Here is a 17592-nt window from a genome sequence, read left to right on the forward strand (position 1 = left end):
AGATTAAACTAAGTGTTACTAAATAAGTTTCTTTTATATAATCATATTAATAATAAATTGGTCGGTAAATCACAAGCTAACCTACTAGAATACGCCAATATCCGAGGAACGTTTCATGAGAGCATTTTCCCAGCGAACGCTCGAATTGCCATGCAATATCAACTAAATTTGTCATGGAAAATTTACAGGAATTGTCATGATCAAAAGAGAAAGTTGCCACATGACGCAAGAAATAATGGGATCAATTTAAAAAAATTACCAACCGCGTGATTTGGATTCAATGGTTATGAGGCCGTTCCCTAGGACCTACCAGGAACGTTCCCAGTTAAAATTTCCCTAGAATATTTATTCCCATGTTGCGACAATTGTCTAGTTGAAATAAGAAAATGGATATAGCCTGTCCCATATCTAATTTGATCATAAAATATGAGCACTTGTGTAAAACTATATGTCGACGGTAACATGGTACTGCTCACTTATTATTTTACTAGCTTAATACCCGTGTTACACGAGGGCAACTTTATTTTAATGGGTCAATGTACAAATTTTTTGATTAAACTGAGATTGAGATGTGTTGTGAGGAGGAGTCCATAGTCAAAAGATAAGGAAAGATACGATGTGATTGAGATTGTATACGTACAACTATGTGAGCTCATTTTATCTTGTTGTTTGCTTGCAAGGGGTTTCTTGTCATTGGTGGTTTATTTGATTTCTGTTCCTTGCCTTACAAGGGATATCTTTGCCCCGGAAATAAGGAGGTGTAGTCGGTTTGAAAAAATAAACAGCGGAAGTTATCGCGTGGTTTGAACAAAAATTGCTTAGAGGGACAGAAGCAAACCAACAAACTCCTCTTTAATAGTAGAGATTTGTACATACCGCAAATGGTCATATTTTTATGAGATTTTGCATGATTTTTTCCTGCTTTTTAGAAACTCGGAAATCAGAATGGTCTGCGCGACTGGTTGCTCAAAGTGCACAGGAGGCAGAAACAAAATAAGGCCCAACCCACCTACAGATATCACCAGCTGGCGCAAGCCCTAAATCCCTTTTTTTTAGAATGCAAGCCCTAAATTCCAGCCCACCTACTGAAACCACCTGGCATAAGCCCTTGGAGTGCATCCTGGCCCATTTTACTGTGTCCATTTCAGCCGCAAAACTAGTGGGACAACTTCGACTCAGAAAAAAAAATGCGGAACAACAGGCAATATTTCGGATTAATAAAGTTGACGTTTCCCCTAAAAAATAAATGAATAGCAACAAACAATATTTCGGGTTACTAAAGTTGGTTTTAGCCCTAAAAAGAGGCAATATTTAAACCGCAGGGCTTGGCAGAAATATGGTACACCAAATGATATAGCAGCAGCTAAATGGTAACAGTAGTGCATTGTTGCTAGAGATGCAGTCTTTATAAATCGACTATACTAGGTCGAAGGATGTACATAGAGCACGGTAAAATTCGATGATACACAGCAAAAACTCTTGCCAAGAGTGACGGTACTGAGAGCTGTCGAAGAGATTGCTTTGGAAGAATTAGTAGTATCCGATTATGCTAGCCACCGAGGAGTATGTTCCGAGGGCAGCACTGATGACTCCAACCACTATTATAGCCACGCTTGCAATCACCTGAAATTGGAGTAACCACATGGTATGCAGAGAGAAATCTTGAGTGTTCAGAAATCATCTCCAGAAGAAGATAAGGAAGCTTAAATAACCACATGGTATGGTGAATTATATCTTACCTGCGGGCGTGTGGCTTTATTCTGTGCGATCTTCAAGAAGCACAAGGCCGGCATTATGACTGCCTGTAATCGTACAATGAAGTCAAAAGGAGCACATCTGTTACTTTGTCATCTGTATTTCTTACGCAACTGTAGTTTTTGGTTTTTAGAGGATGAGACTATTATTCTCATCAACAGCCCACATGGATGTAGTCAATTTTAGCCCACCAAAAAATGTTGTTTGACGACTTTGCTCTTTTTACAGATTTTCTTATTTTGCGCAGCTTAGTACAGCTATATAGGCCATTAACTGGGGGAAAGAATGGCATACCACAAGTATACTGAGCAAGGATCCAATCAGAGCCATCACCAAACCTGAAATATGCAACATGCAAATCAGGAATGCACAGTATAATTCTTCTGTAATGTGTTCTCAAAAAAGTCTTCTGTGAGTCGCCAATAATAAAGATTACAAAGCAGATAATTAGCTTAAGCAGCTGAAGTGCATAGTACTATAGTAAGCAGAGGTGTTTTAGGAGTTCCCTAAAAGAAGGAAGTGTTTTAGGAATATTTGGATTTGTAACGGAGCCTACAGGCAGTCCCCAATTATTTTTTCCTAAAAGGAAGATAACCCAGTCCTCAACTAAACACCGATCTGAGCAGGTCACTGCCCATTATTGATCTCAAGTCCTAACACTATGAAAGTGTTAATTTTCCAGGAGCATGGAGTTAAAAAATCTTGAAAATGCAATGAATCTAGATGCTGTTTTCAACTACTAGTGTTGGTACTACATTATTTGTAATAAGCCACTTTGCATTTAGCTGTTTCCGAGGGAAACAATTGCGTGTAAAGTTTATGTGCCATCCATCATTCCAAAGTAATGTGTGTCCATAGGAAATTTACTGGGTTTTCAAGAAAAACAAAGCAAATAAAACATACTACAAGAAGTACAATGGATTGGCAGTGAAGACTGCATTCGCAGAAGACAACAAAACCAAGGATGGTAAGTACGCATTCTATTGGCTAAGATTTGACAATCTTTAAAAAAAATGCATAGCAAAAATAATCAGTGCTGAACAAAGGTATAAGCATACCGAAGAATGGAAGAAGAAATGCAATGACAACAGTTGACGCCACAAGGCTCGTCCTCAGTATAATAGAGACGATTGTTTCGTTCAAAAATCCTTCGGGGCGCAACTCTTCTAAACTCCGAGCCAATGGGTTTAACAACAAGGCAAATCTGTTTATGGTTAAGGATGAAGCTGTTCTATATGGAGTTATGTACAGTGAAAATCAACATGATCCTAGAAACCTTGACATTACAAAGTTTGACGATAGAAATTCCAAAGGATACTTGGTGAAAGGGTTGATCACCTGAAACACCAAAAAAAAAATAATGATCAAGTTTAAGGAAAGACAGTTACAATACCAGGAACTAAGATAAAGTCGAGCATAATTCTTACCGTGGTCCACAGAGCAACTTTCGAGGCAAATGACTCTTTTGGAAGATTCAAAGTTATTTGCGACAGAGTCTTGTCACCAAACATGAGATAGCCAATAATAGCAAACGAGCCATATATTGCTGTGCAAACTGCGAAGCTGCACGATAAAATTATCCAAAATTGAGGAAATAGACCATTGCACATCAAACTAGCCAGGGTAAGAAATTTGCTCATGCATACCATATAAAGAGTGCCTTAGGGAATTTTGTGCGATCAGACATTGATTGGTAGATATTGGGAAATACCGAATGCCCAGAGTAGCAGAAACCGTAAATACCAATTGCAAAGGGCATGCCACTCCACTTTACAGCTTCTCCGGTCTGATGGAACCCTATACCTTCAGTAGTACCGACTAAAGCGACAGATATAAACACCACAAGAGTTGCAATCACACCACCCGCTGTGCAAGTAATTAAATCATGTTAATAGCTAACTAACGATGGCCATAACAGAATTAATTAAGCAGGTTAGGAGTAGTGAGACCTGAAAGATATGATAGCACTCGAAGATCTCGCAGCCATACTGTGGGCAGAACTACCAGAGCAGTTAACACTCCAAAGAAATGTTTACTGTCGACATGAATCCCAAACAAATTAATGTTGACGTCAGGAAAGATTGATGTCATGTTATCACCTTCCAGTATAATGAATTCCACGCAGTATGACTGCATCCAAAAAACTATGCATGAGACAAATGTTTCTTTCCCAAGAAGTATACATGAGATAAGTTTCTAAAACAGTTCAGTAATTTGCTCAATAATCAAGCTATTAGATGAAAAACTTTGGAAAATACAAGTCACGTTGAAATAAGCCACTTACATATAATTCAGTATACAAAATAATCTGCAAAAAAAAGAGAGTAAAGATCAGTTAGTGTTTTTTCGCTTACCAAAGAAAAAAAAATTATGCATGAAGTTAAGACAAATGGGTTATATACTTAGATGCGCATTTTCTCAGCCTAGAGGTAGGGGTAGTTAATACTGAAAATAGACAGAGGCCGGAGGCATTCCCTCCTTTAAAAAAAAGTAAGACTGAAACTTCTGCCTTACAAATCTGAAGTGGGTAGCGATCATTTAAAAATAGGAATAGGGATCTAGAGATTAGATCGAATCAGCAGGTTTTTATGATAGCTTATGAATTTTCAGATACGGCAATGATCTAGCAAGGAAAAGGTTTATGCTAGTTTGTGAATTTTTCAGATGTGACAGTGAGCCAGCAAGGATTAGTTTGTCAAACTAACACCAAGCACATAACAAAATGGCAAAAGAGGAGCGGGCACAGCAGATATGTCTGTGTTGTTCCCAAGTGATACTTGTCAAATAATTTAAATTTGTCTATACCAACAAAGCGAATAATACCAACCTAGAAAAATGTATGCATTTTCACTAATCAAGTCAGTATAGCATCGAAGACACAGCCTTATAGCCAGACACAGTAGAATATTCTACAGAAGCCAGGGCTTACAGATATGATCAAGCGGCCAATTCTTCCAAAGGCGGCCTCCCCGATGTCTGGATAGGTTGCAATACCGTCTTTGCTCTCGAAACAATGTTTGAGAAGAACTCCAGTATAGCAGCAAATAATTGCAAAAACAGACAGAACTGCAAGACCAGCCCATCCAGCTTCATGAATTGTGAACGGAGCGGAAAGAAGGCCAACACCAGCGAGTACGTTAATACCTACAGAAAAGTAACATAGGTTGATCAAGATCAACTAGCAAAGAAGTTACTGAGCATCCCCTGTTCTACATTTCGATATTTGCAGTACCATTGAAGACTGTCTGTGTCACGCTGCACCCTTGACCGACGTAGATCTCTCCAGTATACTGAAACGAGAGCTTCTCGTCTCTAACTGAACCAAGAAGATGTCGCCGCAGGCTCTTGACAGATTCTAGCTTATCCGAGATGAAAGGCAGCCTGAGGTCAGAAGCCAGGCCACTGCGGCCGCCATCGATTGAGTATTTACTGGTTGAAGGACCCAGGTAACCGAAGATGGGAGATGCAGCAATTGTGTATGTGTCAGTTGTTTCCCTGCAAAATAAACACCACGTCATGGTCTTGCCGTCTGTATCTGTAGTTAGTACACAGACAGGAAAACTGCCATCTGTAGTTTGCGCACAAAAAGGAAAACTGCAATCTGTACACAAGAAGGAAAGCTGCTGGCATTCTTGAGTACGGCCAGCTACTGAGATAGTATGCCAGCAAAGGCATCCGTTAATGATGCTTTATTTCTTGTTACACCAATCGGTACAAAAACGGGAGCCATTGATGAAGCAAAATAATAGTACTACGTACTTATGACATACTGGTAATATAGTACTGCTGCTGCCAGGTGTACAGGTAGTGTCAAACATTGAACATTGCACTTTAATAATACTATTTTTTTAATAAAACTACGTACTGCTCCATCATTGTAGTACTGATACTAGGAGAAGCCAGAAAAAAGCATTTCCTATTGCCTACCCCTTTTTGCATCATTGTCAATGGTTTCAGTCAACCTTCGTGATCTCATCGAACAGATCAGACCACTTCCCAAGTGTCAGTGAACTCTAGGCCACTCCGAGGTTGTATCAGGTGTCGTCCTAAAAATCGATTGAACATGAACAGCTAGCTCCCCAGATGTTCAATTAGACCCAGACGCGTCTCACTTCACTGGTCAGCCCAGCGAATCCAAATTCAGAACAGACTAGCGCTCCGCCGTCCATTCCCGATCACTGAAGTCAACCAAATCTACTCCGATCAACAGATAAATCTTACTACTGAATAGCGGGGAAATCGGCAGAGCAACCTTAACACGAACACTTAACCATTAATACTAAACAGTACAGTAGAGCGGGGCAGTGAGATACAGAGGAGGCGACCGAGCGGGGAGAGAATGCGACCGCGGCGCGCGCGCACGTACCGGTAACTCTGCGGCCACTGGTGCGACTCGAAGGAGCCGACCCCGTCGCCATCCTCGCCCCGCGCCTCCTCCGCCTCGTCGTCGTCGTCGTCGGAGTCGCGGAAGCTGTCGCGGGGGCTCTCCTCGATGTCGCCGTCGTCCAGCAGCATCTCGTCCTCCTCCTCCTTCCGGTGCCTCGCCGCCGCCGCCATCACAAGTGGCGGAAATGCCGGGTTGCGTGGCGGATTTGGGTAGGACCAGACGCGACGCTTCCAGAGGAGATGGTAGGGGAGGGAGGTAAATTATTGGGCGTGGTTTTTGGACGAGGAAGCGGCGGGGATGAAATAGTTGGAGATGATGCGCTCGCTCGCGCGCCGCGACAAGGCGGCGTGAGCTGCGCTCGTTTACGGGAACCGGGACGCCGCCGCCCCGTCTGCAGCGTCACTGACGTGTGGGCCAGGGCACCACGTGTGAGGGGAGGAGTGGTGGGGCTGGAGGTAGTCGGTCGATTGGAGGGTGTGTCCTGTCTGTCTGTCACCTGCGTGGCGGTGAAACCGGGCATGTTCGGGAATGCGTGCGCTGGCGCTGGCGCCGCGCGCGGTGCACGTCTCGTCTCACACTGACCTGTGGGACCACGATAATGACTTGCCTGAATCTATAATACTTATAAAAGAGCAAACATAATTTTTTTTAAGTGCACCTCACAAAACGTACACGGATACATTACCACCGCATGATTATCCCACTAAACTCAATCTAACGGCTAGCCTTAACCTAATCTGTTCTCTGTGTGCACTTAGCAATTTATATTGACTGACCGTACTCCACCGTGGAGGAAAATATGAAGTCCATGCCTGGTCAATTAGGAAACTATAATCACGGACACATCCTATTAAGAAACTAATCACGGACGCATCTAATTATTAGGAAACTAATCACAAACGCATCCTATTATTAGGAAACTAATCACGGGTGCATTCTATTATTAGGAAAATAATCACGAGCGCATCCTATTAGGAAGTTAATCATGAACACATCTAATTATTAGGAAACTAATCACGGACGCATCCTATTAGATAACTAATCACGAACGCATCTAATTATTAGGAAACTAATCGCGAGTGCATCCTATCGTCTCCTATGAGGGAATCGCGATCGCGAGTCGCCTGTCGTCACCAGCCGACCACCCACGCGAGCCACAATGGGAGACATGCGAAGAGGAGCTGCGACTTCCTCCGAACATGCACACATGCCGTCGCCGCCTTCGTCTTCTGCCTGGAGGGCAGGTCACTCTTCTACTGACTGCAACGACTTCGCATCATACAGAGAGACCAACCATGTTTCTCCGAATATCTTGAACCATGATCCTTATAACTTCATCTCTACTACTTATAAGAAGTACATTTTTTCATTTGACTGTTTTCCCGACTTGGGAGGTAAGGTATGTTTTATCCACTAGAGTTGCTAAAATTGGAAGCATATCTGCAGTTTTTTCTTTCTAAACCGGCATTTGTTGGCCCTTTTTTGCCACTGTTATTCTTACAAGTGGTAGCCTACGTATCATTATTACTACAAACTGAGAGGATATTTGTTATATTGTCAAAATTTTAGAATGTTGAGCCCTTAAAGAAATGTGTAGTACTCAAGTAACTATTCCAAGTTGTCATATTAATGCTTTTGTCCCGTGATTAACAAGTATAATTACGCAATTTATCAATGTAATTTTTATTTGGTTTACATGTTCTATTTTCATAATAAAGTAAGCCACTTTTCTTGCTTTCAGACATTACAACACTTGTGGTGTAATAGTAGAATCGGATGGTCCAACTAGCATATTTTTTTGTCTTGTTTCACAGTTGATTCTATGCAGTCAAGACATCTCTACACTTCTCTATGTGACAATGGCTTCCTCTTTTCAACAAATCATAGAGGTCTCTTCCCGCTATTGTGTGGTTGACACTCAATTGTAATAATAATTCTTAACTGGAGTTTGTTAGCACTGAAACGGTTCCTTAGCTTGTCCTAAGTGACTTTTTCATGTGTGATTATACTTGCATAAATGTGTGCATATGGAGAATCATGATGAATCTTCTAAATAATTTTGAGTTTTAGACATTGGGAAAAGTGGGTGGTCTTTTAATACAGGAGACATGTTGATTAAGGAGAAACGAAATTTCAAATTATTTGTATGAGTTGGGAATAAGAGATTGTGTACTTTATAGGGAAATTTCAAATTTATGAATAAATTGTCTTGTATTAAGTATAGTATAATGTGTTAATCCAAATAGACGCGTGTTGCACGTGCACACTTATTAGACCAAATAGACGTGCGTTGCACGTGCATATTTACTAGTTATTATAGCGCACTTACGTGTACTGCCTATCACGTACTACATAAGCATGACTAGGCCTGGCTTTCTTTTTAGGAGAAGTACCATATATTCATCATTCATACACGAATATACATTTCAGCTCCAAAGCTCATCTGATCTCGGTGAACAGTCAAATCTAACAAGTTCGAGAAAATTCAGAATTTTTGTGTGACAGATATTTTAGTGTGTGAGGTTCGTCCAAAATTTCAACTTATCTGGACATCCGAAGTGCTCTCAGCAAAAATAACAAAATCTGTCCTGAACAGTGCAAAACCGTAAACTTTTTTCACATACTCCAATTTTCTTTTCTTTTTTAGCTGGGAGCTGCTCAGATGTCCAAATGAGCTAAAATTTTGCACGAACCTCACGCACTAGACCATCTTCCATGCAAAAATAATTAGGAATTTTTTGAATTTTTCAAATATTTCGTTTGATTTTACTGTTCATGCGCAGGAGCAGATGAGCTTGGGAGCCATTTAGCCGCTCTCCAACATACATGGGTTCTCTTTGGAAGATCCGAAGAGACAACACACTAGAAAATCTACATGAAAACTCATAAATTATTTTTGAAAATTGATCTCTGGGGTTCCTGCATCCAACATCATCATGTCCAAAGAATTCAGCCGTCGTCATCGCCAAAGTGTTCACCGGAGGAGAGAAACACAAGCCTCCAACTTGCCACGATCCAAGATAGTGCCATAGCGGCCAAGCTCCGTTACAAGCCTTTGAACAGCGTCGTCACAAGTGGCGTCGAACATATGTCATGTAGGTCGTCGGCCGAAGAAATACTCCACACATCTTGAATCGCAGTCTTGAAGTTCTTAAGTGCCAGAACTCCAGAATTAGCAACCATCTTCCATGCCAAATCTCTATGTGGACCATCCTTTGAACAAGGCCGGCCCTGTAGTGTTGGCCAACTAAAAGGCACATACTTCCAGCTCCACGATGACGCTGGAGACGCAGGCGACACAACGCAGACGGGGCCAAAGAAATAATAGCCTGAGCAAGATCTCCACGGCCATCTTGAAGAACTCGCTTGAACGCAAATTCATGGCTCCTCGACACCGGTGAAGAATGTCGTTGAGGCGGTGGCCCGGAGAACTTTATTCGCGGTGGCGACGTCGGCACCAAACTAGCACCGTCACCTGACATACCTATCCTAAACCTATCTATAGACCGGGAGGAAGGAGCTGGCTTCCCCACCTTGTCAGCACCTGAGAGCTAGGGAGATGAATTCCTAGCTAATTTAGGATGAATTGTATGGAGGGGATCGGGATCTTGACTGTATTGCTTTATGAGGAAGAGTATATGGTTTCGTTTACAAGCCGTAGCTAGCAAGCAATTGAGGAAAGTAGATAATGATCTCTCCCAGCCACAACCCGGCTGTTTATAGGCTGACCATGACAGCTCATAAAGTGCACTACAAGAAATATAACGCTACAGTAATGGTCCTCTCATCCTACGGTGGCGATCTGCATAGGAGCCATCGTAGCCGTTGATCTCGCTGAAACGGTATTGTCGGATTAGCTACACCCCTTTCTCTGAATCTTCAGGATTAACTGAATTCTAGGCCTTTGATGCCTGACAATGCCCCTCCCTTGAGATGCGTCATGTCCTCATGGCGCTTGTTGTTGCCCTCTCCATGCTTGCGTAGTAGCTTTAAAGAACGCAGGGAACGTATACTTCATGAAATCTGCATCCTCCCACGTTGCATCTTCTGGCAGCAGGTTTTCCCACTGAATGTACCACTGTACCACTGGCATATTTTGTCGAGGCACTTGCCTGACTTGAAGAACTTCTGTCGGCCCCGTCTGTTGGAGATATGCCCTAGAGGCAATCATGTATGATGATATTTCCTATGTGTTTATGAATAAAAATAGTCCTTGGACATTATCAATGATGTGTATCAGCAAGTACGTGACTTGTTTGTGAGACTATGCATTGTATAATGACTGTCCTAAAAGGTCCCTAGTCGAAAGGGTTGTGTACACGCGCAGCCGACTAGACTAGCATATGACACGGTCGATGGCTTGGTCTCACTAGCCATGGAGCATTGGATACTAACCAGATAATATGGACTTGGAAAAGTCTGGTCGGATTCGATGTAGTCGGATCCGAGTCGAGATAAGGTCTGAGTAGGACAGACCCAACTATGAGACGCAGCGATATGTCGTCTATGAGTCTCTAGTACAACATATGTTCTATGTCCTAAGACCTGAGCTCACGCATGTACTCGGGATGGTGACAGACTTGCTTTGGGCCGACCAAACGCTACTCCGTGACTGGGTAGTTACAAAGGTAGGTTCTGGGTTTGTCCAGTCCCATGCTGCGAGACATGGTCGAGCAAGATGGGATTTGCCCCTCCGATCAGGAGAGATATACTCTGGACCCCTTGTGTGATCCGACCAGGATAAGCATGGCCATGCGACAAGGATTATGAGATAATCCTGATAGTGGTCGATATCACTAGAACGAGAAAGAGGTCGGGCTAGCACAAGGATGACAGTCTTGCCTTGAGCCCGACAACATATATCGTGTGGCAAAGGGAACAGAAGTGTGACATGTTGTACAGGTTCGCCTAACCAGCTTCATAGTCTGCTTGGTGGTCGGCACGCCTTGCTAGAGGCCGCTACCAACCGTACAGGTCGGAGGTGATCCGAACTATGACCAAGCTGACTTGAACCTAAGGGGTCGCGCGCTTAAGGGAAGGAACCTACGAGGTCGGTTCATAGGACACTGGTCGGATGTGATCCGAACTAGACTAGGAACGTGACCGAGTATATTTTGGGCTTTAGGGTCCGTGCGAGGCCCAAGTGTTGAGCCTGTGAGGGACGCCTATATAAAGTGGCGGTGCGGCACACTCATGCGGTTGATCACTTCGGCGCTGCGACTAGGGTTTTGCATGTGTTGCGAATAGCCACCTCCACTCACCGCCGACTGTGTGATCGGACCTAGCAGTCCGCCGCACGGTGTTCCTCCTGCACGCGCAGATAACGTTAGAGGCGATGCACTTGCGCCGCTCCGGCGAACTTGTACGTCGGATCGGACGACCGGCTGTTTGAGGAAGATCGGACGAGGAAGAGACGATCCACGCGGACGCGCTGCCCAACTCTTCTTCCGTTGCACGGCACTGCGCGTCTAGTGGTAATGATCCGTGATCCATCTCACGTAGCATGTTCTTGGTTGTTCTGCGCGTAGGAAATTTTAATTTGTAGTCGACGCACCCTACCATAGATCCCAACAGTGGTATCAGAGCCTCTGCTATAGGATTTGGATTCAGATCGTATGCATATTAGATATGTGGAGGCGGTAGATGAGATTTGTTGTTGTTTATAAAATCAGCTATGTGCACGGTTGATGTGATCAACTGCACATGGGGATCGTTGAGGCTATGTTTTCTGTCAATCGGGATCGATGAGGTCGTGACACGATCTACCCCTACCGGTCGGTCATCCGCCATCGGGGTTAACAGTGAAACGTAAATCCGAATCAGATTCGCGATGATCGATATGATCGGTCAGATCAGAAAATTCGGCGTGAATGGAATTCAGATGCGATCTGTGATTTCTGAAAACGTCGGGCGTTGCACGCACCCGCGAGGGGCGCTGCCCCTTCGAACCCCGTCCACTAACCGGCTAGCGGGACTGCCGTGTGCGTAGCACCGTGTATTTCGTACCCGACACACAAACCGGTAGAATGTGATTCTATGCATAACTTTGTTTTGCAGGTTTGATGTGAATAGTATGGCTCATGTGTATGTGATGCATGTGTGTAATTTATACGTGGCTTGCGTGTCATGTTTGTCAGCCGGCAGGAGCCAAAGTGATGTCATTATATTGTATAACGACTTGCGTGTCGACTTGTGACTCTATGTAAAATTCATTACTAGTTGTAGTACATAGTTGGATAATAGAGATCGGGTTGGTGGCTTGGCGTCCCGGCGTGACAAACAAGATGGAGTTCGTAGATGGTCATCGGAGTCGGAGCCGACCTAGAAGAACGTCCATGAAGGAGCCATACTATTTCACAATATATGTCTATATGTGATTGTTATGCTTCTTTGTTTCTATGCATGTTAGAATGGTAGAATGATCCCTCATGAATATCAAGCGAATTGCCATCCCCGATGTTGCACCTTCGCACGTCAAGTACCTCTAGTAGTGGGCTCATAAAATTGAGGTGCTGCTGGGTGTCCTTGAACTGAAGGATTCGTGTCGGACACGGACATGCACTGCGTCAGGTTAACTTGACAAGGCTATCAAAATGGTTTTGGGCCTTGTGGCAAAGAAGGTTGGGAGCCGGGGTATAAGATACCTTCCCGATCGACAGGAGTCATATAGAGATGCGATTAGCACGGAGTTGCTTACCGGATAGGTATGTTGGCTAGCAGTGATGCCAAAGCTCACTACTCGCATGCGCTAGTCGGATCCTGAATCACTGAGAGTCTGCGGAGGGATGCTGACTTCAATGGGAGTATTTCCGTTTAGGCTAGAATTACTCTACATAAACACATCGCTTAGTGATTGCATATTTTCTGTTGTAGATCAATGGCACCACCTGCTCAACCCAACTTTGCATTGAAATCAATTCTGGAAAAGGATAAACTGAATGGAACAAACTTTACCACCTGGTATAGAAATCTGAGAATTGTTCTCAAGCATGATAAAAAAGGAACATGTTCTAGAGGATCCACTTCCGGAGGAACCTGCCGATAATGCTAATGCCACAACTAAGAATGCCTACCAGAAACTCGTTGATGAATCAACGGAGATCAGTTGTCTGATGCTGGCTTGTATGGAGCCCAATTTGCAACAGCATTTCGAAAATGTTGAGGCTTACGATATAATCGAGAGTCTCAAGAGCATGTTTCAGACACATGCTAGGACCGAAAGGTTCAACGTCTGGCGATCTTTGATGGATTGCAAGCTGAAGGAAGGTGATCCACTGAGCCCGCATGTGATCAAGATGATCGGGTATGTGCAAGCTTTGGATCGTTTGGGCTTCCCGCTCTTGGATGAGCTGGCTACAGATGCAGTTCTGGGTTCTCTTCCGCCCAGCTATGGGACGTTCATTTCGAACTATCATATGCATGGAGTGGATAAGAAGCTCACTGAATTGCATGGGATGCTCAAAGTGGTAGAGCAGGATATTAAGAAAGGCACGCGTCAAGTGTTGATGGTGCAGAAATCGGCTAAGTTCAAGAAGAGTTGGTCCAAGAAAAAGGCTAAGGCAAAGGGCACGAAGACGGTAACCTCCGCCGCTGCGCCAAAGTCTGGACCAGACTCGAAGACCGTTTGCTATCACTGCAAGGAGACCGGTCACTGGAAGAGGAACTGTAGCAAGTGGCTTGCAGAGCATGGCAAGAAGGCCGGGAATGCTGCTTCAGGCAAAGGTACACTTGTTGCATATGTTATAGACATTTACCTTGCTGACATACCTAGTATAGCTCTTGGGTATTTGATACCAGATTGGTTGTTCATATTTGCAACTCGATGCAGGGGATGGTAAGAACTAGGCGTGTGGCACAAGGGGAGATTGACATCAGGGTCGGCAACAAAGCAAGAGTTGCTGCGTTGGAGGTTGGCACAATGCAGCTCCAGCTTCCTTCCGGATTCATTATGGAATTGAATAATTGTTATTACATTCCTGCACTTAGTCGGAACATTATTTCTGCCTCATGTTTGATGAGTCAAGGTTATGAATTCAATTTAAAGGACAATGGTTGTTCGATATTTTTGAATGGTATGTTCCACGGCTATGCACCCATTATTGATGGGCTATTTATATTGAATCTAGAACAGGAACCGGTCTATAACGTGAATGTCAAGAGGCATAAGCCTAATGAGATAAATCCAACATACTTCTGGCATTGCCGGCTTGGACACATTAGTCTGAAACGCATGAAGAAGCTCCATGATGACGGGCTCCTAACTTCGTCCGACTTCGGGTCATTCGAGACATGTGAATCATGCTTGCTCGGCAAGATGACTAAGTCTCCTTTCGCAAAGAGTTGCGAGAGGGCGTCCGAGCTATTGGAGCTTATACACAGTGATGTGTGTGGTCCAATGAGCACAACTGCCAGAGGTGGCTATGAGTACTTCGTGACTTTTACCGACGACTTGAGTAGATATGGATATATCTATTTGATGAGGCACAAGTCGGAAACTTTTGAAAAGTTCAAAGAGTTTCAGAACGAGGTTGAGAATTAGCTCGGCAAGACTATAAAGCTTCTGCGATCTGATCGTGGAGGTGAGTACATGAGCCAGGAGTTTGATGATCATCTGAAAAGTCGAGGTATAGTACCTTAGCTCACACCTCCGGGTATGCCACAGAGAAACGACATGTCAGAACGGAGGAATAGGACCTTGTTGGACATAGTCCGGTCTATGATGAGCAAATCGGATTTACCCTTGTCATTCTGGGAATACGCTCTAGAAACTGCAGTTTTCACACTTAATAGGGTACCATCAAAATCCGTAGACAAGACACCACATGAGATGTGGACCGGGAAGAGTCCCAGTTTGTCTTTTCTAAAGATTTGGGGTTGTGAAGCATTTGTCAAGCGACTTATGTCAGACAAGCTTACACCTAAATCGGATAAATGCATATTCGTGGGATATCCGAGGGAAACCTTGGGATATAGCTTCTACAACCGGGAAGAGAACAAAGTGTTTGTTGCTCGGAACGGGATTTTCCTTGAGAAAGAGTTTCTCAGTGGGAGGCCAGTGGGAGGACTATCCGACTCGAAGAAATTCGAGAATCACTTGGGGACGGCTTGGTTGGTGATGAGATCATACCGGAGTCAGTCAGGGAACCCATAGTGGAAGCGGCACCAGAACCACGGAAGTCAGAAAGATTGCGCAGAGTGTGTGATGTATTGTTGCTAGAAAGCAACGAGCCGACCACATATGCGGAAGTGATGGTGAGCCCAGATTCCGAGGCATGGCTGGAGGCCATGAGATCCGAGTTAAAATCCATGGATGAGAATCAAGTCTGGGACTTGGTTGATCCGCTGCCTGGCGTGACAGCCATTGGTTGCAAATGGGTTTTTAAGAAGAAAACCGACGTGGATGGAAATGTTCAGATCCACAAAACTCGGCTTGTTGCTAAAGGTTATGGACAAGTTCACGGAATTGACTACAACGAGACTTACTCGCCGGTAGCGATGCTAAAATCGGTGAGGATCATACTAACTATAGCTGCATATTTTGATTACGAGATATGGCAGATGGATGTCAAAACAGCTTTCCTTCACGGAAATTTAACCGAGGACATGTATATGATACAGCCCGAGGGTTTTGTCAATCCGACTAGCACTAGTAAGGTATGAAAGCTCAAGAGATCCATTTATGGGTTGAATCAAGCATCTCGGAGTTGGAACATTCGTTTTGATGAGGTCGTCACTGGTCTCAGTTTCATCAAAAGCGAAGAGGACTCTTGTTTATACAAGAAATTAAGTGGGAGCTCGATAGTGTTTTTGATCTTGTATGTGGATGACATATTGTTGATCGGGAACAATGTTTTGATGCTAAACTCGGTCAAGGAATCATTGAATGGCAAGTTTTCGATGAAGGACCTCGGTGAGGTAGTCTATATTTTAGGCATTAAGATCTATAGAGATAGATCAAGGAGGCTTCTCGGCTTAAGCCAGAGCACGTACATAGGTAAAGTGTTGAAGCAGTTCAACATGAGTGAGGTGAAGAAAGGGTTCTTGCCACTCTCACATGGTATAAGGCTAAGCGAGACTCAGAGTCCTTCGACATCTGATGAGCGAAGCAGGATGAGTAGGATTCCGTATGCCTCAACAATCAGATCCATCATGTATGCCATGATATGTACAAGGCCTGATGTTGCTTTTGCAATAAGCCTAACAAGTAGATACCAGGCAAACCCAGGTGAGAGTCACTGGGCAGCGGTAAAGACTATTTTGAAGTACCTGAAAAGGACTAAAGAGATGTTCCTAGTTTATGAAGGTGAGGAAGAGCTCGTCGTAAGGGGTTACGCTGATGCTAGTTTCCAAACCGACAGAGATGATTGTCGATCACAGTCCGGATTCGTGTACGTCCTGAACGTAGGAGCAGTCCATTGGATGAGTTCCAAGCAGGATACGGTGGCCGATTCTACCACAGAAGCCGAATACATTGCGGCTTGTGAAGCTGCAAAGGAAGGTGTTTGGATTCAGCATTTTCTGGATGATCTAGGTATTTTCCCAGCCTCGGTGAAATCGTTGGACCTTTATTGTGATAATTCTGGTGCCATCGCACAAGCCAAGGAGCCGAGGAATCACCACAAGGTCACACACATAGATCGAAAATATCACCTGATACGAAAGATCATAAAGAATGGTGATGTAGAGTTATGCAAGATTCACATGGATGCAAATGTTGCAGATCCGTTGACTAAGCCGCTTCCACAACCCAAGCATGAGGGGCACGTTAGAGCTATGGGCACTCGATGTCTATTTGATTGACTCTAGTGCAAGTGGGAGACTGTTGGAGATATGCCCTAGAGGCAATCATGTATGATGATATTTCCTATGTGTTTATGAATAAAAATAGTCCTTGGACATTATCAATGATGTGTATCAGCAAGTACGTGACTTGTTTGTGAGACTATGCATTGTGTGATGACTGTCCTAAAAGGTCCCTAGTCGAAAGGGCTGTGTGGACGCGCAGCCGACTAGACTAGCATATGACATGGTCGATGGCTTGGTCTCACTAGCCATGGAGCATTGGATGCTAACCGGATAATATGGACTTGGAAAGGTCTGGTCGGATTCGATGTAGTCAGATCCGAGTCGAGATAAGGTCCGAGTAGGACAGACCCAACTATGAGACGCAGCGATATGTCATCTGTGAGTCTCTAGTACAACATACGTTCTATGTCCTAAGACCTGAGCTCACGCATGTACTCGGGATGGTGACAGACTTGCTTTGGGCCGACCAAACGCTACTCCGTGACTGGGTAGTTACAAAGGTAGGTTCCGGGTTTGTCCAGTCCCATGCTACGAGACATGGTCGAGCAAGATGAGATTTGCCCCTCCGATCAGGAGAGATATACTCTGGGCCCCTCGTGTGATCCAACCAGGATAAGCATGGCCATGCGATAAGGATTATGAGA

General features: G+C 44.1%; 1 protein-coding gene across 1 annotated transcript; it reads right to left on the bottom strand.

Moving 5' to 3' along the window:
• Positions 1-1282: 1282 nt before the first annotated feature.
• Positions 1283-6435, bottom strand: LOC119323177 (amino acid transporter AVT1A-like). Its single transcript, XM_037596763.1, has 12 exons — positions 6122-6435; positions 4988-5250; positions 4685-4899; positions 4040-4063; positions 3705-3885; positions 3402-3621; positions 3183-3318; positions 3074-3093; positions 2814-2959; positions 2050-2093; positions 1740-1802; positions 1283-1623 (listed from the first exon to the last, which is right to left on the bottom strand). Exons 1-12 carry the CDS (start codon positions 6310-6312, stop codon positions 1531-1533), a joined length of 1596 nt encoding a protein of 531 aa, XP_037452660.1. The 5' UTR covers positions 6313-6435; the 3' UTR covers positions 1283-1530.
• Positions 6436-17592: the final 11157 nt, after the last annotated feature.

Source organism: Triticum dicoccoides, chromosome 6B, assembly GCF_002162155.2.
Source record: "Triticum dicoccoides isolate Atlit2015 ecotype Zavitan chromosome 6B, WEW_v2.0, whole genome shotgun sequence".
Classification (NCBI taxonomy): domain Eukaryota; kingdom Viridiplantae; phylum Streptophyta; class Magnoliopsida; order Poales; family Poaceae; genus Triticum; species Triticum dicoccoides.

Excerpts from the sequence above, each read along its gene's own strand:
- LOC119323177 (XM_037596763.1), bottom strand. The coding sequence starts at position 6,312 with ATGGCGGCGGCGGCGAGGCACCGGAAGGAGGAGGAGGACGAGATGCTG. Across the intron at positions 3,319-3,401 it reads CCTAAGGCACTCTTTATATG|CTTCGCAGTTTGCACAGCAA; the intron begins GTATGCATGAGC and ends TTTATCGTGCAG. Across the intron at positions 1,624-1,739 it reads ATAAAGCCACACGCCCGCAG|GTGATTGCAAGCGTGGCTAT; the intron begins GTAAGATATAAT and ends CTCCAATTTCAG.